General features: G+C 41.8%; 1 protein-coding gene across 3 annotated transcripts; it reads left to right on the forward strand.

Annotated features, from left to right (window-relative positions):
* The first annotated feature begins 17788 nt into the window (after positions 1 to 17788).
* On the forward strand, positions 17789 to 19620 carry LOC121741992 (probably inactive leucine-rich repeat receptor-like protein kinase At5g48380). Of its 3 annotated transcripts, none has more exons than XM_042134994.1 (2): positions 17789 to 17937; positions 18595 to 19620. In XM_042134994.1, exon 2 carries the CDS (start codon positions 18668 to 18670, stop codon positions 19352 to 19354), a length of 687 nt encoding a protein of 228 aa, XP_041990928.1. In that variant the 5' UTR covers positions 17789 to 17937; positions 18595 to 18667; the 3' UTR covers positions 19355 to 19620. The 3 variants fall into 3 exon arrangements, with proteins under 3 accessions (XP_041990928.1, XP_041990929.1, XP_041990930.1); XM_042134995.1 differs by lacking the exon at positions 17789 to 17937 and adding an exon at positions 17951 to 18089; XM_042134996.1 differs by lacking the exon at positions 17789 to 17937 and adding an exon at positions 18096 to 18482.
* Positions 19621 to 27642: the final 8022 nt, after the last annotated feature.

A 27642-nucleotide genomic window follows, 5' to 3' on the forward strand; every position in this document is an offset into this window, starting at 1 on the left:
TAAAGAAGCGGAGAAGAAAAAAAGGAACATCACACAATTGAACATAACTTGAAATGAGCAATAAGTCAGCGGAAGCATTCAGGATAAAGAATGATGTCATGTATGAAGACATGACACCTTCATAAGTTCAGATATAATTCTTTAGAGCATGAATAATCCCGTCCCCAGTTCCGGCCCCAAGTCCCCTCCACGTCATCATTCCTCTACAGTTGCGGCCCAGGCCCCTACTGCTCTAACCCTGCAGGCCGCAACTCGGGCCGCAACTAATAAATGACACTATTCACAACTTCAACATATGTAACTCGTAAACGCAATTCGTTGAAAAATTGAAACCGAGAAAATGCATTGTTCATTAGAAATTAACATTACATTACTAGACGAAGCAAATTTAAAATACTAGAAACCCTGGCCACAACTACTACTTCTTCATTTGGGCGCGAAGGTAGGCGATCATCTCACGGTGCAACTCGAGATCGAACTCCGACATCGTCGAAGTATCCCTCGATGTCAACTCCGTCAGTTGGCTCATCCGCCATGTAACACTCATCTCCGACAAAGATTCGGACATCTTATCTAGAGACGGATTGATCGGCGGTGGCACCATAGCGGAGTCGCTCGCAGTTGCCTTCCCCTTTGCTTTCCTCTTGGCCGCCTTTGTTCCCATCGGGCGACTCTGAATGCTAGGAGAGGAGCCGAAGACGTCGTCGTACGTCACGTTGAGGTCGATCGCCGGACCTCCTTCGCTCGAAGAGTAGTTTCCGGAGGCGGAAACTTCGGTTCTCTTCGCCGCCCCAGTTGCCGTCGGCTCGACACCGCTGGTGTACTTCGGGCTCTTCTCGACGAGCTTCCAAACCTCAAAGTACTTGAAGGCCTTCTTCCCGTCAGTGAAGAACGCATCCTTCGCCTTCTCGACGAGGTCCGCCTCGCTGTGCCCGCTCGGCCACATCCGGACTACGTTGGCCCACTTTCCATTCCACTTGCTCATATCCGCCTGGGCCCGGCCCCAATGCTTGCGCAACTTCACGTAGCTACGCTCGATCGACCCTTTAGGACGACCAGCGTTATACTTCACGGCTAGGGGTGGGTCGATACGAGATATCGTATCGAAAACGTTGTATCGTATATCCTATCGAAAATATCGATATGAAAGAATTTCATATCGTTATCGTTATCGTATCGATATTTCGATATATCGTACCAAAATTCAATATATTGATATATCGAATTTCGGTATGATATATCGAAATATCGATATCGTATCGAATACTTGTATATCGAAAATTATAATTTCAATACTTAAAATTCACACAAAAATTAATAAAACTTCAACACAATAAAATTAATAGTGTTCTTATCTCTATAATCAAAATACAACACAATCAAGTACAATTAAATGGATTTGTATATATTTATAATTTTAAATTTTAATATGTATTGGATTTCAATATGTTTCGATATATACGATATATATCGTATATTCGATATAAAACGATATATCGAAAATATCGATATGTATCGTATATTCGATATAAAACGATATATCTCGATATAAGGAAATTCATATCGTTATCGTATCAAAAACTTACGATACGGTATCGTATCGTATCGAAAATACGATATATCGAAAATTTGATTATTTTTTGATATTTTTCAATACGATACGAGCGATATATCATTTTTTCGATATTTTTCCCCAGTCCTATTCACGGCAATCCGCTCCCATAAAGCCTTGCCGGTCTGCTGGTTGCCGATGATAGGATCCTCGGCGACGTCGACGTAGTTCCTCGCAAGCCACATTGTTTCTTCCGGACTGTACTTCCTCGGCTCATCCTCCTCGCCGACCTTGCCCTTGCCCCGCTCTTGGGCGGCCTCCATCTCACTGAGCTCGAACTCTTCGATGTTGACCGGCGATGTTACGTCGACGTTGCTACCCACTCCCGGACTAGGCGTCGGCTGCGATGGTGGCGACCCCGGTATGTACCAATTCTGCGAGTTAACGAACTCGTCCATCTGACGCTCATCGCTGTTGAACCAATCCATTGACGCCGAAACAAATGGTATAATAGAGGATTGAAATGGAATGCACGTAAGAGTGATGCACAAAAGGCTCGTATTTATAGACACAAAATTTCGAATTTAAAAAAAAAAGGTTGCGGCCAGGCCTGAACACAAATAACCCTGGACCGGGCCGCAACGCGTCACGTCCCGCGCCGTATAACGCGCGCCCAGGCCGGGCCACGAGACGGTCACCAGGCCGGGAACGCTGCCCCGGGACCGGCCCAGGCCGTGCCGCTTCTCCGTGTAACGCGTGGGACGGGCCGGGACTAGCGATTTGCAGCCCTGCCCGTAGCGTTATTCATGCTCTTATCGGCTTTGCTCAACACCCACCACCGCTCACCTGCACATTTTGAAAATACATTTAGGGCTGAGTACTTAATATACTCAGTGAATATATGCCGAAATATACTTTAAATTAAATCTGGTTTTGTCAGGCCATCACTGAGTGAGCTACTCAGTGAACATATGCCGAAATATACTTTACATTCAAGTTGTCTATTTTCTTGTAGCATCTACCATATTTGAACATGTGTGATCCAGGAATGTAGCCACATTCCAAGTCACTGGACCGGCGAACTCGAAGGATGGCTCACGATCCCCTGGTGTACACTAATCCAAGTAGGGTTTGCGGCCCTACTGGGACCCGAAATCGATTAATTGACCTGCTCTAGTAGGGAAGCTCTCATTGCTAGACAAACAAATAGGCATTGCTAAAAATAAAATATGGTAAGACAAAACATACTTGATATTTAAATAATTGAAATCATACTTGAAAGATATTGCTTTATTTAAAAGAGAGCCCACGACAATATGTTGGATAGAAAAGCCCACCTCGTTCGCTTAACTTTCTTAACTTGAATTTTCTTATTCCGACTTTAACTTGCTCGCGGAAATAGCCCTTTTGAAGACAACAACATGTACTTTATTAGACTCGAGAAAACATTTACTAATGCATGCATGCCAAAGTGAGTTTTTGTTTTGTTCTCTATTTTTTTCTTAGAAGTTTTATGAAATTAATTTGCAAAGTTAAAATGTCGCTGGGCTACTGTATTGAAACTAGAGCTGGGGAAAAATACCGAAATACCAAATACCGGCCTTATCGTACTGAAAAAATATCGAAAATACCGAATTTTTGGTATACCGTGACTTTTGGTACGGTATGATACCTTACCGAAAAATTTCGGTAAGGTAACGGTATGGATTTTCAAATACCGCGGCATACCGCTGCATACCGAAATTCGGTATATACCGTAAATTAAGGTATATACCGTAAACTAAGGTATATACCACAAAAATTTAAACACAATTATATATAAAATATATTTTATATATTTTTAAATTATAAAATCTATTGTGAAATATAAATATAATTATGAATAAATTATATTTAATTTATTTTTAAAATTATAAAATATAAATAATATTCTAAAAACTCTAATTTTCTATTTTAATTGATGTTGAAAGTCAGGTATACCGAATTTCGGTATGGTATACCGAAAATGAGGTACGGTATCGATATGGAAATTCGTCATACCGAAAATAAGGTATACCGAAGTTCGGTATACCGAATACTTTGATAAGGTAAATGTATGATTTTTTCGCATACCGTATTTACGATAAGGTATACGGTATGGTGGTTTCGGTAAGGTATACCGTACCTACCCACCCCTAATTGAAACTCACTTTCCCTTGAATTAATTATTTCAGAAATTAAAACATTGTCTAGTATATTATCGCAGCGTCCCCACAACTATTTATTTACACCCTACCTTAATTGGGAAGCCCAAACTTCAATATATGTTTAATTTAACAACTAAAACAATTAAATCATAGTCTAACTCTTATTCTTTTTAGTCCAAAACCATATATTCTCTAGTTCCGACCCAACAATGACATTCCTAAAACCGAGTCCTATTAATTTAATTGCAATTCATTTAGTTATGCAAGTCTATAAAAAAAATGGTATGTCTCATTCTCTCTCATTTAGTAAATCCCCCAAATCCGTCTCTCCCTCAAAAAGAAATTGGAGGACACTACCCTCTCCCCAAAACGTTTTTCATCCTCCTTCTGTCCTTCACTCGCCGCCCCCTTCCTGATCGGCGCCGCCATCTCCGGCGTGAGACGGCACGCCACCTGCCACCTCCATCTTAGAACTTCTCTCCCCCTCTTCTCACTCTCTTCTCCGAGGATTCAGCACAAACGCCGCCGCAGGTCGCTGCCCGCTGCCTCTTCTCTCACGATTCTGTCGCCGCCGCTGTCCCCTACATGTGCCATCGCTGCATGTGGCTGCCGAATCCCGGTCGATTAAGAACCGCCGTCGGAAATCATCTCCAGACCGTTGCTGCCGCGCAGGCGCAGGCACCATCGGTGCTGCAACGACTCTTTTCGGCCAGCGGTAATTCATTGTTCATTGTTCTCAAGAAATTGGAGTTGATTTGGTTTCAAGAGGCAAAAACATTTCTTCCACTAGAACAAAGGTTGAACTTATTTCAATGTTTACACCAAAATCTCATGAGTTAACTACTGTGAATGATGAAAAGGTATGATATTGATATAATAACATAGATACGGGAACTGATAGAAAGTATACCTTGTTGTTGGGAGAAAAGGATTTGCAATTCTAAGAAAAACACTTGTGGAGTGAGCTCACTGTCTCTACCCTTTTTCTATGAAACTCTAAATTTTCTTCTCTTAAATTTTGGATGCAGTGAAACTGGGGAATAACTTGCATACAGAAACATACTATATGATAGCTTTTGTTGGGAACAATAATATGATACACGTATTGTTGAATGTTTTTAGGCCATCTGCAACGCTATCTCTTATCCGTCCCTTAACCGTCTCTTAAATTACTATTCTTGGGCCCCACTGTACTTTTTCACTCCATCTCTTAACTAAGGGACGGAACCTGCAACCCCCCATCTCTTATCCGTCCCTTAACCGTCTCTTAAATTACTATTCATTCAATTTTATTTTTTATTTTTATTTCCAACAAATTCAATTAATAAAAACACACTTCATTAAATAAAATAAAATTACAACATAAAATAAAAATACAACTTAAAATTTAAAAAAATAAAAAAAAACACATAATTAAAATTCTAAAAAATAAAAATTACATAATTTAAAATACAATTTTATAGAAAATAAAAAAACTACTCCGCCGGCGAATCATCCCCTGAAGGCGGTGGAGGTGCACTGAAGCCACCTCGAGGCGGAATACCAAGTTGTCTTGCCATAAACTCAATTCCGGCAAGATAGGCTTTGTATTGGGGAGGCGTCATGCGGGAAGTGTCCGCCATTGTGGCGGTCATGTACATGGACATTGTGGCGGTCATGCGGGAAGTGTCCGCCGAGCCCGAGCCCGCCTGGCTTGATTCAGCTCGGCCCCTCCTCCCTCTAGCCGCCTTCGCCGTATTTCTCCCTTGCGGCCGACGGCGCCCACGGGAGGACCCCCCGGCATCGTCTGCCGTGCCCTCAGCCTCCTGCGAGGCAAACTCTTGTGCGGCGCTGCCCGAGTATTGACCACCCGTCCTGTGCTTCGTGCGCTTCGAGGTCGAGCCCGAGCTGGACCGGACACCGCCGGCCCACCTCTCATCGTCTTTGACGACCTCCCAAACATCGACATGTTTGAATTGTTTGCCAGTGTCGTCGAAGTAGACTCGCAAAGCCGACCTCAGAATGTCGGCTCCCGTGGCTCCGCTTTGGTAATGAGCCGCTTCACTCTTGTAGATGGCACATAATTTTTTGACCTCTCTGTCGACTCGGTCAAAGTGAGCGCGGAGCATCTTAAATGTGCGTCGGCGGGACCCCTTCGGCTTAATCTCGTGGTAGGCCTCGGTGACATTTTCCCAGAAGCACTTCCGGGATTGTTTATAGATGAAAATGTGTATTTTTGGGGGAAAAATAAATAAAAATAAAAAGTGATAAAAAATGGTAATAAACGGATATATTTGTTTTGGGAAGTGAATTTTTTTTATCGGTTTTTTTAATTAAAAACCGATTTTTAATAAAAAATGTTTCAAAGGCAACGGCTATGCCGTTGCCCAATCGCGTGCCGTCACGTCGCCTGCTCGCTGGCACGGACGTGCTCTTCTCAGCGAGCATCGCGGTGCCAGCGGCGCGAGCGCAGCGGCACGGATGGACGAACGCCGTCCGTCCACCGCTGCGCATGCTCTAAGACCAAATCCTAATTTTGTTATATCCATTATGAATCATCTACATTGTATGTTTCCCAAAACTTGTTTATGAATTTCATCTACTACGTCTATCCACAAAAAATAGACTAGGTTTATCATTTATGGTCGTCCAATAAAATTAGACCACTTTCTAGATATGAAGAGTTTAAATTAATTAAATACTAATAATAATATGTATTCTATAATCCATTAACAATATTTTCACCACCTTTTATTCCTTTTTTCTTACTTTACCAATTATGTATTACTAAAACTGTTGTCATTTACAAGTTAGTCTATTTTTAATGGACGAATGTAGTATCGTTTATTCATTTTTAATGATGCATATAACAAAAGATGGGATAACTGCTTCAAAAGTCATGAACTTTGCCCGAATTCCGGTTTTTCCCACCAGCTTTAAAATTGGCGTATAAACTCACGAACTTTGCATTTTGTCTGGTATTTCCCAACCCGACCCGACGCTGTATTTTCCGGCAACTCAGGATCCTATGTGGCATGCCTGGATATTGACGTGTCCGGCATCGGAAAATCGTAAAACGACGTCGTTTCTTCTGGATAAAACGACGTCGTTTTAAGGTATGAAATCAAAATTAGGTTAAAATCATGACAGAACCCCAAATCGAACACTCATCTTTCCCTTCGCGATTCAACCCCATTGTCGATTATCAGAATCAAATCGCGATTCATCCTACAAATCTGTTGCATTCCTGATTGTCCTTGAATGCCCGTAACAAGGTAAGACCATAGATTCATTTTAGGGTTCGATTTAGGTTTCAATTTTAGGGTGGGTCGTTAGTTTCGCTGCTGCTGCGTTTGATTTCCTTGGTGTTGGGGTTCGAATTAGGTTTCAATTTTAGGGTTGGATTAGGCGATTTGGTCGTTTCGTTGAATATCCGATTTTGTGGTTTCCGATGTGGTTGGATTGGGCGATTTCGAATGCGCAATTGGCAATGTGTAGTTAGGGTTCGTCTACTTCTTAAATCACGAAAGTTGAATTTTCAATTTCGATTTGTACTGGTTTTAAGGTTCTGGCTATGGTTTCATCCAGAATGGGGTCGTTTGATTGTTCAAATGCGGTTTTGTTGCAGGATGTCTACATCTTCCCAGAATTCGAGCAGAACTTGGCCGAGGTTTGAGGCAGTGGTCTGTGATCATGGTCTTGAAGCTGATGTGGTGACCTCTAATACGGATGCCAATCCCGGACGAGGCTTCTATCGTTGCCAAGTCTAGAAGGAGGACGATTGCAAATTCTTTCGTTGGATTGATCCATCATTGTCGTTGAATCAAGACTACTTCTTTAAAAGATTGAAGCTGGACAGGGACAACGTGCAAAGAGCATTGAGAGATAGAGTTGCTAAGAAGGATGCACTTGACGAGAGCGTTCGTTCCAAAACCGTTGAAGTTGAAGCACTCCAAGGTGTTGTCGCCGATTTGCACCGTCTAAACTGAAACTTAAAGGTTGCCGTTTGCATTCTATGCATCCTCATTTGGTTATTGTTGTAGGTTACCTAATAGTACTTTTATGTAATAGACTATGCACGTTGAACTCCAATGTAACGCACTATGGGATCAATTCCTTGAAGTCAGTTTTCCCCTATGAATGCAATGAGTTGTGACTTCAATTATAGCTTACTTACACATCCTAGACTGTAATGGGAGACATTATGTGCATAACATTTGGAGCTTTTGGGTGTAATACCCTTGTAAATCTAGAAATTGAAAGGCTTTGTTGGTATATGTAAGCATGAAGACATGTTTGGAAACCTAACATTTAGTCTCCTTCTCCCTTCATCCTGGGAGTCAGTTGAGCTAGAGTAGATGTCATCTTCTTCTGAATTCTCATCCTCAGAGACATAGTCACTTTTCTTTCCTCCACTAACTAGGCCATAGAAGATGTCATCAGTGACAACAAACTCTTTCTTCTTATTGTCTTTTGCTTTCTGCCTCCCTGTGTGTATTCCTCATCCTCGGACACTAACTCCTCAGCATCCATGTCATCATCAGTCTCCTCATCTTCAGAAGATGGTATATAACTCCCATCCTCCTCACTATCATATCCCACCCCCACTGCCATACTGTGATCGGCCTTATTCCCTACACTCTCATCAAGTCTGTCTCTCATTCCCACAGATTCATTCACAACACCCAAATCCTCATCATCATTGTCCTTACCTCCCACATCATCCCCCAAGACATCAACATCAGAGTTCATATATGCCTCATCCTCAACAACACTTTTACCCTTGTCTTTAGCTATATGATCCATCTTACCCACATCCTCACCCACACTCTTTCCAACTTCATCAACATCACAATTCCTATCTCCCACCCTCTCACCCACAATTTCAACCACTGACTTCGTACTAGACTGGAACAATCTCTTCTTAATACTACTTTCAACACTTTTCTCCACAACATCCTTGGTAGAAACTGACTTCAGCTTGCCAGCCTTTGAAGTTGTCTCCTTTCTACGCCTTCTGGTAGACATACTCTTATTCACAGACTCAACATTACTCCTTTCTACTGACTCCGGCTCAACCACTCGACTCCTTACAGCTTCATCACCCACATTGTCCCCCCCACCCACGGATTGATCTTCAACAATGTGCTCTAGGCCACCCTTCTTCCCACCCACAATATACACATCACATATTTGATGCTTCACTGTGGTCAGGAACTTCAACATTAACATCACCTCTGCATCACCCGTGATGTTAATAAACTTCATTCCCCATTTTCTCTTGAAGCATAGCCTATCCCAGCTATCAAACCCTAGCTTATTCAGTTCATCGACTAGGTCGAAGTAACCAAATCTATCTGGTTCAAACCCACTACCTTCCCACATTTCTCCACCTACGTATTTCTCACAAATCCTCCCATCATGAATGAAATGCCCACCATGGTAAATCCGAAGCAGGAAAGGTTTGTTCGGATTCGGCTTGTCTGGCCAGAAACCCGGCCACATCTTCATGTTGACAAAGCCTGAAGCGCAGCTCGTCGCCCGTCCGTCGCTGTTGCAGGTAAGCCAATAGAGTCGTCGTCGTCGAATAGGCCGTCGTCGCTCGCTCTCTCGTCGTCGTCATCGATTAGGCCGTCGTCGTCGTTGCAGGTTGTCGATTAGGTTAGGTTACGCGATTTGAGGATCGATTTGAGGACGAATTTGGGGGGTGGGGGGTTTTTGTTGTTTTTTTTATTAAATTTATTTTTTTATTTAATTATACAGTCAACAATTATTGACCATGTCAGCCGCCACGAGACGCCACGTCAATTAAATCCGACACGTCAGCTCGCTCTTTCGCCGGAAATACCGTCATGGGAAATCGGCGATAAAATGCAAAGTTCGTGAGTTTATACGTCAATTTTAAAGCTCGTGGAAAAAACCGAAATTCAGACAAAGTTCATGACTTTTGAAGCAGTTATCCCACAAAAGATTTGTTATATGCAAGAAAAAGAAGCCCATAGGTTAATTTAAGTGGCGTAGTAAGGGACTATCTTTAAATCATGCGTAAAATTATTTTTAAAAAAAGCATTTATTTTTGTCCCACTAAAAATAAAAAAATAGGGGAACAAATAAATAAAATAAAGATTGATTAATAAAACATCTCAATTCATTTTTTCCTTTGTACTATTTACTCCGTATCGCAAAATAACATAGAAGACAATCAGAGTAAAAGTAAAAGTAAATTTAAAGACCTTTTAAGGAAAAATTAAAATATTAAATTGTTGATTTCAGCAACAAAATAGCTTTTTCAATATCTTATTTTCTGGGGTAAAATGAGAAATTATAAAATCCTGTTAATTTAATTAACCTTAAGTATATTCCTAAAAATAAATACATCTTCCTTCTCATTCCTTCTCATTCCTTCTCATTCAAGATATTTGAATTTCCTTTTTAATTTGCCTTATTCAAAATGTCCACTTCTATATTTAAAAATAAATTCCTTTATGTAGAAATCATGGTATTAAATATGCCCGGTCAATGGATTTTGACCAAATAATAAATGTGACGAGACATTTAATTTTGTGAAATTAAATGACATAGCGTCGATCTACATTTTACGTAGATAAATGTAGTATATTCACTTTCTCAAATCCGATTTCCGGTGAGTGAGAAATAGTGGATTAAAGTTGGGCATAATTAGCTTTTATTAAAGCTTGGAGTTGGAGCTTAGGGAATAATTAACTAGTGTTAATTATCCCACATTGGAGGATTAACACATCTTTTAATGTGTATAAATTAAGTGACTTTATGTTACTTAATAATTATAGTGGACCAAGATGGGTGAAAGAGCCCACAGGCGCGCACACGCGCGCGCCGCCGCCGCCCGAGCCCGTGCTCGCGCTCGCGGGCCGCGGGCACGGGCCCGGGCCGGATCCCGATCCCGATCCCGATCTCGATCTCGATCTTGGACTTGGACTTGGATCTTGGCAATTGGTCTTTGGGTGGTCTTTGCCCGAGCCCGAGCCCGTGCCCGTGCACGCGCACGCGCCCGCCCGGGCCCGATCCCGATCCCGATCTCGATCTTGGACTTAGACTTGGACTTGGACTTGGCAATTGGTCTTTGGGTGGTCTTTGGGCTTGGGGCTTGGCCCAAACTATTCTTTTTGGACCACCGCCGAGTCAGCAATCCAAGTGGCTTGACACGTCGTCAAGCGAGACACAGTCACGGCTGCCACGTGAGAAATCCACACGCTCCACACACGGATGGCACACTCCTGCCACACGCTCGTAACCGTCGGCGGTTACAAATCTGCCATGATGAGCCTTCATGGCTGTTGACCCACAGCAGTGGACTGAGCCTATAAATAGGCTAGCCACTCCATGCATTACACTACATCATTCACAAGCATTACAGCATAAGCTCTCTCCCTCTCTGCATTGTCTTTCTGTCGAAGCTCTGCCCTCTCCTACATCCAGTTAGCCGGAGCTCTACTGATTGCGGTGCTGCATCAATAGAGACGTAGCCGTTTTACCTTTGGGGACGACATGCCAAACCGAAGAGCACTACCGGGGCGTATCTCGTCTTGCGGGAAGAGGCCTCCTCGACTCGGCTCAAACATTATTCACGGTTACTGTTTCATTTTTACATTTGTAATCTCATTCTAGTTCAGTTTCCTCTTTTGTATTCCTTCTTTTGGGTTGTATTACGCCCGACTTTTATCTCTTGTAATCCCCAGAAACCAACAATCGCAAGACGAGATAACTTGCCTTTGAAGGGATTTGGACCTCCTAAACTGAACTAAAACTTTCGAAACAATTAAAACCTTTGCTGGAGATGTCGACTGAATCTAACACCACTGCTGCCGCCACCACTGCCGCCATTCCCTCCACCATGGCGACCACTGGACCAGTCAATACGTCGTCAATTCCGACGATGATGCCCACTCCCGGGCGCTATCCCTCTTCATCAACAACCCCTTGGGAGTTCGTTAACCCCCTTGGGCTCACTGGTGGATCCACCTCGAGTGGATCGGTTGGTTCCACTTTTAGTGGTTCCTTCGGATTCTTTAATGGATCGAGTGTTGGGGCTTTCGGGCCTCACACGAATGCTGGGGCCTTCGGGTCTCATGCGAGTGCTAGTCCCTTCGGGGATAGTACGTTCATGGCGGGCTCTATGCCTAACGTGAATGGTGGGGGCTCTATGCCCAACCACGTTGTTGGCTCCTTCGGGGGCAACGGAATTGGTTCCTTCCAAGGACCAACTGCAGCACCTTTGGCACAAGAATGATGCCACCGGCCGAGAAACCACCCAAGTTTGGAGGATCAGACTTCAAGAGGTGGTACCAAAAGATGTTGTTCTACTTGACAACATTGGGCGTCGCCAACTTCCTCATGGAGAACGAGCCGCCCGCGCCAAGCGACCAAGAGACTAGGCTCGAAGTCATGGCGGACTATGAGGCTTGGAGAAAAGGGGATTATCTATGTAAAAACTTTATTTTAAGTGCATTAGATGATAGCCTCTATAATGTATACTCCAATGTAACCACATCTAAACAAATGTGGGAAAGCCTAGAGAAGAAATATAGCATAGACAATGCTGCAGGGACTGAACAGGTTGTAGCATCCAAGTTTATGGACTACAAGATGGTCGACTCTCGACCCATCATGGAGCAAGTCCAAGAGCTCCAAATGATCATCCACTCCTTAGTGGCTGAAGGGACCTTACCCGATAAGTTCTTAAGGTGCACGATCATTGACAAGCTCCCTCCAAGTTCGAAGGACTTCAAGAGTTATCTCAAGCACAAGCGAAAGCAGATGACCCTTGAAGACATGATCGTGAAGTTGCGCATTGAGGCCGACGTGCGCAAAAGTGATCAAAAGGCTAAGGGCTTCACCCCAAATGAAGCCAAAGCCAACCTGTTGGAGCGGGGCGGTCCCTCCAACAAACGCCCTCGCCCAAACCGTCCAAACGACAAAGGGAAGGGAAAGCAGCCTTCAAAGAAGTTTGAAGGCGACTGCTACAAATGTGGCAAACAAGGCCACTTTGCAAAAGACTGCCGCAACAAGAAGAAGAAGCCGGCTGCCCACGTCGTTGAGAAGGAGTTCAAGGACTGGGATGAAAACGACCTCATTTCTGTGGTCACTGAAGAGGTCAACCTTGTTAACAACAACAAGGGTGGCTGGTATATTGATACCGGCGCTACTGCACATGTTTGCGCAGATAGGAGCATGTTCTCCACCTACAACAACGTTGAAGGGAGAAAGATAAACATGGGGAATCAAGCCTCGTCTGAAGTCCTCGGAGTTGGTGATGTAATCCTCAAGATGACGTCTGGCGTCTCAATCACCTTGAAGGATGTGCTGCACGTTCCGGACATCCGGAAGAACCTAGTTTCAGGATCAATATTAGTGAATAAGGGTTTTAAACTTGTATTTGAATCCGATAGGTTTGCATTGTATAAGTTTGGAAAATCCCTCGGAAAAGGTTATGTAACCGACGGACTTTTCAAGCTTAGTGTAGCAACACTGCGTGTTCCAAAGCCATTGGCTAATAATAATAAAGCATCTACTTCCTCTTATTTGACCGAGTCTTCAAATTTGTGGCATTGTAGATTGGGACATGTAAATTCAAAAGCCATTAAAAGATTAGTAAATTTAGATTTACTAAAGGCTAATGAATTGGATATCCAAGATAAATGTGAAATTTGTCTTGAAGCAAAAATAACTAAGTTGCCGTTTCACTCGGTTGAACGAAGCACAAAACCCCTTGAATTAATTCACACGGACGTATGTGATTTAAAGATGGTGCAAACTAGAGGTAGTAAAAAGTACTTTATCACTTTCATAGATGATTGCACAAGGTATTGCTACATTTATCTTTTAAAAAGTAAAGATGAAGCAATAGAAGCGTTCAAAAATTATAAGAACGAAGTTGAGAATCAACTTGGTTGTAAAATCAAATCGATTCGAAGCGATAGAGGCGGCGAATATGTAGCCCCGTTTGAGGAATTATGCAACGCAAGTGGTATAATCCATCAAACGACTGCACCATATTCACCACAATCTAATGGTGTTGCAGAACGCAAAAATCGAACTCTAAAAGAGATGATGAATGCACTGCTTTTGACTTCAGGATTACCACATAACATGTGGGGGGAAGCTGTTTTGACAGCCAACTATATCTTGAATAAGATCCCTCTCAAAGGAAAAGATGTCACCCCTTATGAGTTGTGGAAGGGAAGGAAGCCATCCTACAAATACCTCAAAGTGTGGGGGTGTTTGGCAAAGGTGATGGTTCCTCCGCCCAAAGAAGTTACAATCGAACCTAAGACGGTTGATTGCATCTTCATTGGATATGCACTTAACAGTAGTGCATATCGATTTGTTGTTCACAAGTCTGAAATATCGACTATCACAGTAGGAACAACAATTGAGTCGAGGAATGCTGTATTTCTCGAAAATACATTTCCTTGCAAAGACAAGGAAAGAGTCTCAACCAATTCTGAGACAAGAATTGAAGAAGCCACTAGTTCTAAACAAGTGGAAGAAGAAACCACAAGTTCTAAATCAGCAGATGCGGAACCTGAATCGCGCAAGTGTGCAAGGCCCGATCCAAAAGATACAGTACTAAGACGTGGTAATAGAGTCAGAACACCCAAAACTTTTGGTCCTGACTACATTGCTTTCATGTTGGATGAAGAACCAACATCGATAAAAGTAGCATTTGCTAGCCCAGACGGGCTGCATTGAAGAGAAGCTGTTCAAAGCGAAATTGATTCAATTTTGCTAAACCACACATGGGTGTTGGTTGATTTGCCTGAAGGTGCTAAACCTTTAGGATGCAAATGGGTTCTTAAAAGAAAGTTTAAGGCCGATGGAACAGTTGATAAGTATAAAGCCCGATTAGTAGTAAAGGGTTTTAAACAAAAGGAAGGACATGACTTCTTCGATACCTATGCACCTGTAACAAGGATTACATCTATACGAGTGCTTCTCGCTATTGCTGCATTGCACAATCTTGAGATTCATCAAATGGATGTAAAGACCGCGTTTCTAAATGGTGAACTAGAAGATGAAATCTATATGGAACAACCCGAAGGGTTTGTAGTACCTGGACAAGAGAAAAAGGTATGCAAGCTCGTAAAGTCCCTATATGGATTGAAACAAGTGCCATTGCAATGGCACTTGAAGTTTGATAATGTGATGTTATCAAATGGGTTTAAAATCAACGAGTGCGACAAATGTGTCTACATCAAGAGCACTAATAACGGTCATGTTATAGTGTGTCTCTACGTTGATGATATGTTAATCTTGGGTAGCAACACTCAAGTAATTAACGATACAACATGTTAAAGAGAAACTTTGACATGAAAGACATGGGTCTAGCCGATGTAATTCTTGGAATGAAGATTCTAAGAACGAATGATGGAATCATCTTAACACAATCACATTATGTTGAGAATATATTGAATAAATTCAAAGCCTATGATGGCGCGCCGGTTAAGACTCCAATTGAACTCGACGTTCACTTGAGCAAAAACAAAGGCGAGCCCGTTGCACAAGAAGAGTATGCACGGGTCATCGGGTGCATCATGTACTTGACTAATTGCACTCGACCTGACATTGCTTGTGCCGTGAACAAGTTAAGTCGTTACACGAGCAATCCAAGCAAAGAGCATTTGAGAGCTCTTGTGAGGGTTTTGAGATATTTAAAGCACACTCAAAATCTTGGGCTACACTTCTCGAGATACCCCCCGGTACTTGAAGGGTACTGTGATGCCAATTGGATATCCGATAATAGAGACTCACTTTCAACAAGTGGATATGTCTTTACTATTGGGGGTGGTGTTGTATCGTGGAAATCCACAAAACAGACCTGTATAGCCCGATCAACAATGGAATCGGAGTTCATTGCCTTGGATAAGGCTGGTGAGGAAGCCGAGTGGCTTAAGAATTTCCTTGAAGACATTCCATGTTGGTCTAAGCCAGTGCCACCAGTGCTGATCCACTGCGATAGCCAAGCAGCTATTGGAAGAGCAAACAATGACTTCTATAACGGTAAGTCTCGACATATACGTCGACGACATAACACCGTGAGACATTTGATCACAACAGGGGTGATTACAATTGACTATGTGAAGTCAATAGATAATCTAGCGGATCCGCTAACCAAAGGGTTAAACCGTGATCAAATGAATAAGTTGCTAGAGGGAATGGGTTTGAAATCCACAAACTAAAGAATTATCATAGTGGTAACCCAACCATGTTGACTGGAGATCCCAAGAACTTGGTTCAAAGGGACAACTAAGCTATGAGAATTCATGAGAAACACTCAACTATATCTATTCCTTAGAGAGCAATAGAGTGTTAGAGAGCTTGCCTAGTGGTAAAGGCTAAGTCTATGACTTTTAATGGTTCTTAAGGATCTCAAAGAGATGGAATTCTCAAAGAGACCAAGTATGGCAAGGTACTTGACTAAGAATCACCTATGTAAGTGTGAAGTGTGGTCGCTTCATAAAAAACGCACTTATGAATCCAAAGTGTTGTCCAAGACCGCAATGGACACAAAACGAGAGAACGGATGAGGTTGAGGTGTTTAAGCGTTAACACCATTGTCTCGGTGCACGCCGTGGGGGATTAGTTCAAAGCATCGCGCTACTAAGCCGCCTGTGTATCCGTAGGTGTCGACTATGGAGGGTTCAAAGTCAACAACTACCTATCCTTATGCTTATATACCTCTCGAGGGTTGAGCTTGTGTCTGCATGCATATGCATTCGGCTATTTCCACTCATGTGGGGGATTGTAGAAATCATGGTATTAAATATGCCCGGTCAAGGGATTTTGACCAAATAATAAATGTGACGAGACATTTAATTTTGTGAAATTAAATGACATAGCGTCGATCTACATTTTACGTAGATAAATGTAGTATATTCACTTTCTCAAATCCGATTTCCGGTGAGTGAGAAATAGTGGATTAAAGTTGGGCATAATTAGCTTTTATTAAAGCTTGGAGTTGGAGCTTAGGGAATAATTAACTAGTGTTAATTATCCCACATTGGAGGATTAACACATCTTTTAATGTGTATAAATTAAGTGACTTTATGTTACTTAATAATTATAGTGGACCAAGATGGGTGAAAGAGCACACACGCGCGCACACGCGCGCGCCGCAGCCGCCGCCGCCCGAGCCCGTGCTCGCGCTCGCGGGCCTCGGGCCCGGGCCCGGGCCCGATCCCGATCCCGATCTCGATCTTGGACTTGGATCTTGGCAATTGGTCTTTGGGCTTGAGGCTTGGCCCAAACTATTCTTTTTGGACCACCGTCGAGTCAGCAATCCAAGTGAGGCACAGTCACGGCTGCCACGTGAGAAATCCACACGCTCCACACACGGATGGCACACTCCTGCCACACGCTCGTAACCGTCGGCGGTTACAAATCTGCCATGATGAGCCTTCATGGCTGTTGACCCACAGCAGTGGACTGAGCCTATAAATAGGCTAGCCACTCCATGCATTACACTACATCATTCACAAGCATTACAACATAAGCTCTCTCCCTCTCTGCATTGTCTTTCTGTCGAAGCTCTGCCCTCTCCTACATCCAGTTCGCCGGAGCTCTACTGATTGCGGTGCTGCATCAATAGAGACGTAGCCGTTTTACCTTTGGGGACGACACGCCAAACCGAAGAGCACTACCGGGGCGTATCTCGTCTTGCGGGAAGAGGCCTCCTCGACTCGGCTCAAACATTATTCACGGTTACTGTTTCGTTTTTACATTTGTAATCTCATTCTAGTTCAGTTTCCTCTTTTGTATTCCTTCTTTTGGGTTGTATTACGCCCGGCTTTTATCTCTTGTAATCCCCAGAAACCAACACTTTCATATTTCTTCTTATTAAAATATTTAATTATACTTTTTTTCTAATTACTTTATTTAATCATTCTTCTTGAAATCTTGGGTGATTCAACAATATAGTCATCAAACCCAAACACAGGATACAAAGTAAAGTATAGTAAAGCTAAAGTCTCACGACGTAGTCAATGAATGTTTGTGGAATATCTATCCCAGATGGAAACTGGCTAGGAAAATTCAAGGAAAAGTCAGTCAGCACACCTCATTTGACCCGCCACTCAACGATTCAACCCATTATATAAACCATTTTTTATTTCTCTCCAATTTCACACTATCATATTTGCAATCCTATCCATTTAACAACGAAGACCAACCCTTAAACTTCGGGTATTTTTACTTTTTATTTTTCTGTTCGCCCAATCTCTACTCTTTGTAGTGTTTGTTACTACTACTACTATTTATTTCTTGTTTATTGCTGTTGAGGTTTTTCCAACTGCAGACTTAGAAGACTTGATTTTTTCGTATTCTTTAATTTTGGAGTTGAGTACGAAATTCAGGGTTAACTTAATTAATTGGTGAAACGCTTTTGATATCTTGATGATTAATTGTGGTGTTTAATTTCCTGGGAATATGAATTTTACTAGCTTGGGAGTTTATTGTTTTGTTTTTCGGTTTTTGTTGAATTTGTTTTTCCTTTTTTTTAATGTTGAAGCATGGATTATTGGTTTGAGTAAACATAATCTATTGATGAAGTCATGTCCCCTTTCCTTCTTTTTTGCGTTACTAATTTCTTCGTATAGCATTGGATTGCTTTTGCTTACACAATCATGATCCCAAGCCATAAGCACTTAAATTCATATGCATTGATAAGTTGTTAGTTCTACTTCCAACTTTCAACTTGATCGACAAGTGTACAATTTTAGTGGTTTGTTGTAAGTTCTATTTGCTCAACTTTTATCCTTGATTATAGAGTAGTAAGTTGCTATTTTCTTGGTGGCTGATGCATTATTTTGTCTTGATCATGTTCTTTTTTATTTCCAACAGATCCAATTATAAAATGAAGTGGTTGGTCTCCCAAAAATCTTGAACCGGTTTATGTTGTCGTAGCTGATTATTGATGGTTGGTGTATCAATGAGAATCTTATCGGGCTTTGGAGCCTACTCGGGTTTCATCACTATTCTTGCTTGGTTGCTTCTAACTGAGTCATTTGGCTCGTTTGCTCAAAATGATGTCGATTGCCTCAGAGCAATAAAAAGTTCCCTGGAAGATCCATTGGGCTACTTAGGGTCATGGGATTTCAGCAACAACAGTCGAACATCTATCTGTAAGTTCATTGGGATCGAATGCTGGCACCAAGATGACAACAGGATATTGAATATCAGATTGTCGGACATGGGACTTAAGGGCGGTTTTCCTCAAGGAATTGTTGGTTGCAAGTCCCTCACAGGCTTAGATCTTTCAAGAAATAATATTAGAGGAAACATTCCAAATAATGTCTCAAAGCTAATTGGTTTTGTCACTAGTCTTGATCTTTCGTACAACCAGTTGTCCGGAGAGATTCCCGTGGATCTTGCGAATTGCTCATTCCTGAATGTCCTGAGACTTGACAGCAACCATTTGACTGGCCAAATCCCCCTTCAGCTCAGCCAACTCACACGGCTTAAGACATTTAGTGTGGCAAATAATCGATTGAGTGGACAAGTTCCCACATTCGCAAATGCTAATATCCCAGCAGAAAGTTACGCAAACAATTCTGGACTCTGTGGAGGTCCTTTGTCTCCTTGTAGGAAGGTCGAAGGCTAACCATGCTTGGTGTGTACATGGTTTAAGTTGTTCGGATGTTTATTTGTTTTCCTAGTTAATTGTAATAAGTAGATGGGAGGTTATTGACCAATATTAATTGGCTTCGATATTCTTTCAGTCTACCAGTTAGGATTTCCTTTTAGTTTATTTCCTTTCGATTTTCAAGTTTATTTTCTTGAAGTTTTATTTATCCTTATCTTTATGATTTTCTTTGCCGACATAAACGCCTCATTGTTGGACTAAAAAGATAGATCTTTTTCATGTTATGATGAGTTTCAACTCTCTTGAATTTTCAATTTATTGATACTTTTATCTGACTTATCAAACGAACTATCACACTCGTTTGTGGCATCATTCAATGCATCTCACGACTTATCAGACAATTTCTCCATCCTGTTTGTGGCATCATTCATCTCACATGTAATCAAGTCTTCCGCCTTTTTCCTAATTGAATCCCTGTCATTCATCAAACAAGCCATGAGGATCATGCCATTAGCTAAATTGATCTATCATTTTCTACGTGATGGAGTTTTGCTCATAGTAGATGAAAGTGAAACTAAGACCAAATCTTGATTTTGATATATTTATTACTGCATTTGTTTCTTAAAAATAAAAACTTTTAAAATGACACGAATTTTAATACAACACTGATAATATAAGAGAATAAGAGAATACACGGTGAGCAAAGTAAGAGAAAGGAAGAGAATAAATGAGCAAAATAAGATAGGGTAGAGAAAATATAGTGTAATTAGTGTCAGTGGATTGTAGGGCCAATTTCCTAAAATGGAAAGTTTCTATTTTTAAGAAATACACCAAAAATGAAAAAGATTCTATTTTTAAGAAATGGGAGGAGTATGGATTATCTACATTGTATATTTACCAAAACTTGTTTAGAGTTCGCTTGATACACGAAATTTGAATTGAATTGTAATTAAAATTATATGGAATTGAAATGGGAGAATGACGACAAGATGTTGAATATTAGATTGCCCCACATGGGACTTGAAGGGGGTTTTCCTGGCTAAATTACACGAAAGTACGTTATGGGCCCCGCCATCCGCCATTTGTACCGGGGGAAAAAAACATTTCCAGTGATAGGAAAGACGCGTGAGCTTCTCGCGTGTTTAAACGAAACACGCATGAGGCTCTCGCGTGTTTAATAAACACGCATGATGCTCTCGCATCTTTGAACTAAACACGTGTGACGCTCTCGCATGTTTGCCTTGGATACATGTTCCAGTCCAGGCGGCAAACACTTCATTTCCACCTCGCTCACTCTTTCACTCTAGCCGGCGGAAATCGAAGTGAATCCGATATTTTGATGCTCTAATTCCTATTTTAAGTGGTGTTAGGTAATTTTTTACCATTAATTTCAATTATCATTGCTATATGTTAGTTAGGTATAGATTTAGGGTTCATGGTTTGACATTGTGTGACAAGAAAACATTGAATTTAGGCCATTGATGTAGTTATATGCATGCATTGTAAACTAAATATATAATCGAAGCATTGAACTTGGTATTGAATTTTCGTATTTAATTTTGTGCAATATTTATTTAACTATGTTGAATTTAGAGTATATGATGTTTTGTCGTACTTATTTTGCAGGTTTGGTGGTGTTTGTGAGTTTATATTGGGATGGAAAAATTATTCAGCTCACAGGTTTGGGTGTTGCTTATGATCCCTCCTCGTGCAAAATCATTTATTATATTGAATGAAAAGATATCTTATTATCAACTACTTTCAATGATATGTGAAAAAATTGGAATTGATTTGGATGCACATACGAATGAGATAGTCACCAGCACGACTACTTCCTCGTTCACGTGGGCGATACAACAGAAGCAGGATACACAACCAAATGGATGAGCACGAAGAAGATGCGCCAAGAGCTCCTCCTCGATGCCGCCTTTGTGGAGAGACCGGCCACAATAGAAGGAAGTGCACTTTAGGACGTGTTGTGTAGTCATATTATATTTGAGAATCGTGTTTGAGACTTGAATTTTATTATGTCTAATAGTTATTAAGATTGAAATTACATGCTTAAGTAATACTGTTACGTAAAAAATCATCTTATTACGAAAAATTTCCTATACTTTTATGTTAATTATAACTCATCAACTTTTACTTTTATTGAAGCTTAGTGGGGTTGAAAGCTGGAAGTTCGCTGGAAATGCATGTTGGAGGATTCCAGAACTTACACCCGGCCGGGTGAAATGAGTAGGGCAGGTGTGCGTCCAGAACAAACACCCGGTCGGGTGTTTTGACATCACCAAAACACCCGGTTGGGTGAATTCCACGAAGTGTCCAGAAAGTTCTCCCGGTCGGGCGATTTTCTCTCCCAATTTCGCCCGGTCGGGCGTTATGAATTCTAACTGCTATTCAGCAGTTTCTTGCGGCAGTTTTGGAGGAATAAAAAAAGCTTGTGTGTTATTAGTTCATTGATATAAAAGCTCGAAAAATACACATCACAATCCACATGTAATAAGTAGACAATACATCTTATGATAACTGGCTACTTAAATGACGATGGTGTATATTTAATCGGGCCTTTTCCTCTATTGTCACGGCTAGACCTTCTACGTGGGAACATGCCCATAATTGTCTGAGACAAACTTGGCCTGGAGCGTTCCTTGTCGGGACGGGACGTATGTGCACTACTACTAGGGCGATCAAGTTGTACACTACTCCTAGGAGGGTCAATATGTTCTCTCCTCGTGGGGCGCTCTATGTAGGCACTACTTCTGGGACGCTCCAATTGTGCATAACTCTCAAGAGCATCATCAGCATCGTCATCATCATCATCAGCAGCAACATCATCATCATCATCAGCAGCATCATCATCCAATTCCTCATTTGTTGGAGAGTGCACGATATGGACATCTGAGAAGAATGAATCCTGTGTAGTAGGCTGCCATGGTAGCCCAACTCTATCAAAGGGCGTCACCCAACTAGACTGTGGCGCGTCTGACCAGGTAGGAAACCAACTAGAGGGATCTGATGCTGGTGGATTTTGCATTTCGGGCTCAGCAGCAAAATTGTCGATTAATGAATCCAAATCTATGTTGTCATCTGAATTAATATTTTCTTCTTTTGCGGCTTGTGATGACCCTGTCATGTCTTGGGACATTCTGGAATGCCGTGAATATCCATGCCCGCATGTTCGGACACCTCTTTGACCAATATCGCGAGCTCTTCGGATAAAACCCCGGGACATATCCACATCAGTGCGCTGTGTGGAAGGTATGACCGTGCGTTCACTCTCACCGCATTCGGTAAGGCAGTTAAGAACAAGATTGTTAATCTCATGCAACAATCCTACGACGTCTTCTGGGTCAAAATCGCGCGACAACTGAAATACACGGGCCAATGTCTCAGCCTGTAACAAATAAAACGTGAATAGTTAATAACATAAATACTTTAAAAATGAAACAACAACTATAAAAATACAATACTTACTTGGAGTGTTGATGACGATGCAACAGTGTTCATCCCTACTTCTGGAAGCCTACCCGGCAGTGTGATATATGTAATAGTTATTTTAAAATACCACTCCATGTATAATCGAGTTCTAATCACCTGCACGTGGTCTTCAAGAGGCTCCATGTAATGATTAGACACGAACTCTGACCTTCTCTCCCAATGTTGAATGTAAGCCTTGTTCTGCATAGCCCAGTTCGTCTTAGCTTTTCCACGACGATTTGTTTTGAAATGAGTTTCATTGAAACCCCAATCACGCAATTACGGAATGAACGGAGTGCCTCCAAATTGTCTCACAACGCGCTCAGGCTCATGTGCTTCGACAATAGACCAACAAACCATGTACGTCACAGATCTCCAACTGTTGTTTATCTCGAGGCAGGAGTCTGGCAATTGACGGTCCACATATGACATCCAAATAAACTACAATAACAAGTTTACATTAAACTATTACACAAATATATATCATATTACACAAATATATATCAAAACATTATTCATTTTACCTGGCTATTTTGGAGTAATGATAACTGTTCACGATAATGTCGAACAGAATGTTTGGGGGCTTTGTTTATCATATATGAGCCAGTCCACCTACAATGAGATAAGTTTCCAATTTAATATGTTGTCATTAAATACACAAAAGAGAGGAAACAACAAACTTACATTAATGCACATGGAGTGTTGTTTGTATGTATACGTGCCATCACAAAATCGGGTCTCAAAGTGGGCATCCTATCCCACACCCACAGCTGTAGGAGTACTGTCGGACCTCCAATGTCTATCCTTTTGCCCATGGACGTCTCACAAAGATTATGATATAATGTAGCAAGTGCAGCACTCGCCCAACTAATCATAGAGGCAGCATCTACATCTCGAAGTTGGGTCAACCACATCAGAGGTATCTTACACCCTGAGCCGTCGGGTAATATCAACCCTCCCAATAGCACAAGCACAATCATACGTGCCCGTTGAATGTAGGCTTCGTCTTCCAGACCATCTTCTAACGGTTCAATCGACATCCTATGTATTAGAGCCGATGCCAAGATACCGTTTTCCTTCATCTCGCTTTGAAGGGGATAGAAGCCCAACAATTCATCACATAAACTCTTCCACCCAGATTCACAATAACCATTTCCTGTAAAGGGTACTCCATCTACACGTAGAGCCCATAAGACTTGAACGTCCTGTAATGTAATAGTAGTTTCTCCTACGGGAAGATGGAATGTATGCGTCTCTGGCCTCCAACGTTCAACCAAAGCTGTGATCAAAGCATGATCTACATCTAGAGACTTCCCACAATAAAAAACTCCACCAAAACCTAATCTGCAGACATAATCAATCACGCGTCTGTGATGATTATCTATTTCCCAAAAATGGCCCTCAAAAATATTAAATGGAGTTGTTTCCTCGCCTGCCCACGCCTTGCGAGATATATGACTGTGCTGATAATGCAATACAGAAGGATCTTCTGGTCCATATCGCGACATCCTAATATAATCAACAGTTAACAACATTCGACACCAAATTCATCACAAATTCATCACAATTTCAACACCAAATTCATCACAAATTTCAACACCAAATTCATCCCAATTTCAACACCAAATTCATCCCAACATGTCTTTCATCACAATTCAACATCAAATTCATCACAAATTCATCCCAACACCAAACATTCGAAACCAATTTCAATAATTCAACAACAATTCGACATCAATTTCAATAATTGACAAATTCAATGATTCAACAATAAATTTCAAATCATGAACCCTAAATCTATAACCTACTAAAATCGAAATTAAGGGTAAAAACTTACCTAACAACACTTAAAAGAGGAATGAGAGCAGCTATATGTCGGATTCACTTCGATTTTCGTCGGCTAGATGACGATTACGCCGATTTTCACCGTGCAGCGAGGGGGAGCGCTGGGAGTGAAGGAAGAGGGCAGAAGCTTTGTTTTTTCATTCATTCAAACACGCATCAGCTTATCGCGTGTTTAATTCAAACACGCATGAGAGAATCCCGTGTTTAATTAAAACACGCATGAGAGTAACGCGTGTTTAATTAAAACACGCATGTGCTTAACGCGTGTTTAATATGGATCCACGCGAGAGCCTCACGCGTCTTTCACATCCCTGGAAATATTTTTTTTCCGGGTACAAATGGCGGATAACTTCCCCCATGACGTACCTTCGTGGAATTTAGCCGGGTTTTCCTCAATGTATTGTTGGTTGCCAGTCCTTGACAGACTTAGATTTTTTCAGAACAAATATCAGAATAAACATTCCAAATAATGTCCTAAAGCTAATTGCTTTTGTTACTAGTTTTGATCTTTTATCCAACCAGTTGTCCGGATAGATTCCTATAGATCTTTGAATTTCTCATTGCAGCAAAAAAGGCGATTCCGTCGCCTTGGCGGCCCCCACACTCCGGTTCGACATCATGTGAGAGGGTTCAATCAGGGTACGCAGTAGCCCGGTAAGGAGGAGGCCTTAACCCACTGACTGCCAGAAACCCATCTCCCAAGGCCTCACACTTGTGCCTGAGAGATGGAAGCAACTACACGACAGCAATGAGATTCGAACTCAGGCTCATTGCAGCAAGATCTGCCCCTCCGTTACCAACTGCGTTCTCATTCTTGAATGTCTTGAGGGTTACACCCACTACAAGACTTCGTGATTGATCCAATTTGAGATTCACAATTCCAATACCATATAGATATATATTAATCAAGACATTTTCATAAATATTTAACATTCATCTAGACATTATTTTCTAAATATATAAACATAACATTATACTCTCTCCGTCTCATGTTACTCGCACTTTTCAACTTTAGGTCGTAAATTTTAGATTGATTTTTAGTGTAACTAAATTAGTGTTTTAAGTGTAACGAGAGATCATTTAATAAGGAAATACTTAATTAACTCTAATATATTAATTAAATATCTCACTTCTTACTTAAAATAGAAATAGTGTTAGTAGTTTGAGATGAGCCGAAATAGAAAAGTGCGAGTAACATGTGACAAAAGAAGTACTTATTTAACACCTACGTAACTTCTATTTTGTTTTATTTAGAACTCGATCCATAAACATCTTTAACTTAGTATATTTGAATGCTACGTCACATCACATAGCATCAATTATTTCATGTATGTTAACAAATATTCTTAGCAACATCAATAGTAATTTCTAGCATCAATAGCATCACACTTAGAGCATCCACAACCGTGTTCTTGCCAGCGGCACGGTTGTGGGCCCGGCCCCACTTTTTCTGCCAGAGAGCACAACACCCACCGCAAGGACGAGCACAATTAATTTAAAATTCAATTAAACAATAACATTTCAATAATACTAAAATTCATTAAAAAACCTAAATAATATTACAAATGACAAATAAAATAAAAACGACATAATTAAAATCCTAAAAAAATAAAAATTACATAATTAAAATACTAAAAATTAAAAAAACCAATACGCGTTGCCGAATTTCGCCCACATGTGTTTGATTAGGTCTTCTTGTAGTTGATTGTGGATTCGGGTATCACGCATTGTGTGCCTTGTCTCGATTCTTTGGCCGACCGTCGTATGCTCGCCTCGGCGTGGGGGAGACCTCGCTGTTGAGCTTCCGGCTTCGTCCTCGTCGTAGAAGCTAGCCGCCCTCGACCCTTCGTCGGCTATAATCATGTTGTGTAAGATAATACACGTGAACATGATGTCGGCGATATTATTCACGTACCATAGCCGAGCCGGGGACTTCACAATGTTGAATCGGGCTTGAAGGACCTCGAAAGCTCTTTCGACATCTTTCCGTGCAGACTCTTGACGCTGCGCAAAAAGAACCCATCTCGGGTCGTGCGGGTTGTTGAACGTCTTCACGAAAGTCGACCATCTTGAGTAGATACCATCGGCGAGATAGTAACCCATGTGGTAGCTATTTCCGTTGATGGTGAAGTCGATCGCCGGTGCTACACCATTCATCACATCAGTGAAGAGTGGTGAAGAATATAGTACATTCAAGTCGTTGTTGGATCCAGCAACGCCGAAATATGCATGCCAAATCCATAGGCGGTAGTCGGCGACCGCCCCAAGGATAAGCGTTGGGCCGCCGCCTTTGTGACCGCTCAAGTGTTTCCCCCTCCAAGCAGTCGGGCAATTCTTCCACCTCCAATGCATGCAGTCAATGCTGCCAAGCATTCCGGGAAAGCCATGGACTGATTCGTGAAGACGAAGCAACCGTTGGCAATCATCGGTGGTGGGTGCCCGAAGGAATTCATCCCCGAAAGCTGAACGAACGCCCTCGCAAAAATTCTTTAGACAAAGGATTCCAGTGGACTCACCGATATGCAAATACTCGTTGAAGATGTCGGCCGTTTGCCCTGTAGCGAGTTGTCGGAAGGCACACGTACACTTCTGCAACGGCGTGATACTTTGCCGGCCGGCTGCATCTGGACCTGTTTGGAAGAATTCAACACGTGCGGACAATGTGTTGACAATTCGCATGAACAAGCGCTTTGACATGCGAAAACGGCGCTTGAAGTAATCTGCCGGAAACCGCGGCTGGTCGGCAAAGTAGTCGGCAACGAGCCTTTCGTGGGCTCCCTCCCGGTCACGATGAATATAGCTCCGATTTGATCTGGTTCGTTGAGGAGGAGGAGCAGGGGTATTCGCCGCGACATATGCTTCGTAAGCGGCACGATGTTGTTCGTAGTATTCTTGTTCTTCGCGTTCCGCTTCCGCCATAATATGGGTGAAATTCATTTGAGGTTTTGAATGAGGGATGAATGTGTTGATAGTTTGTATGA

The sequence above is a fragment of the Salvia splendens genome, chromosome 7, assembly GCF_004379255.2.
Source record: "Salvia splendens isolate huo1 chromosome 7, SspV2, whole genome shotgun sequence".
NCBI classification, from domain to species: domain Eukaryota; kingdom Viridiplantae; phylum Streptophyta; class Magnoliopsida; order Lamiales; family Lamiaceae; genus Salvia; species Salvia splendens.

Excerpts from the sequence above, each read along its gene's own strand:
- LOC121741992 (XM_042134994.1), top strand. The coding sequence starts at position 18,668 with ATGGTTGGTGTATCAATGAGAATCTTATCGGGCTTTGGAGCCTACTCG.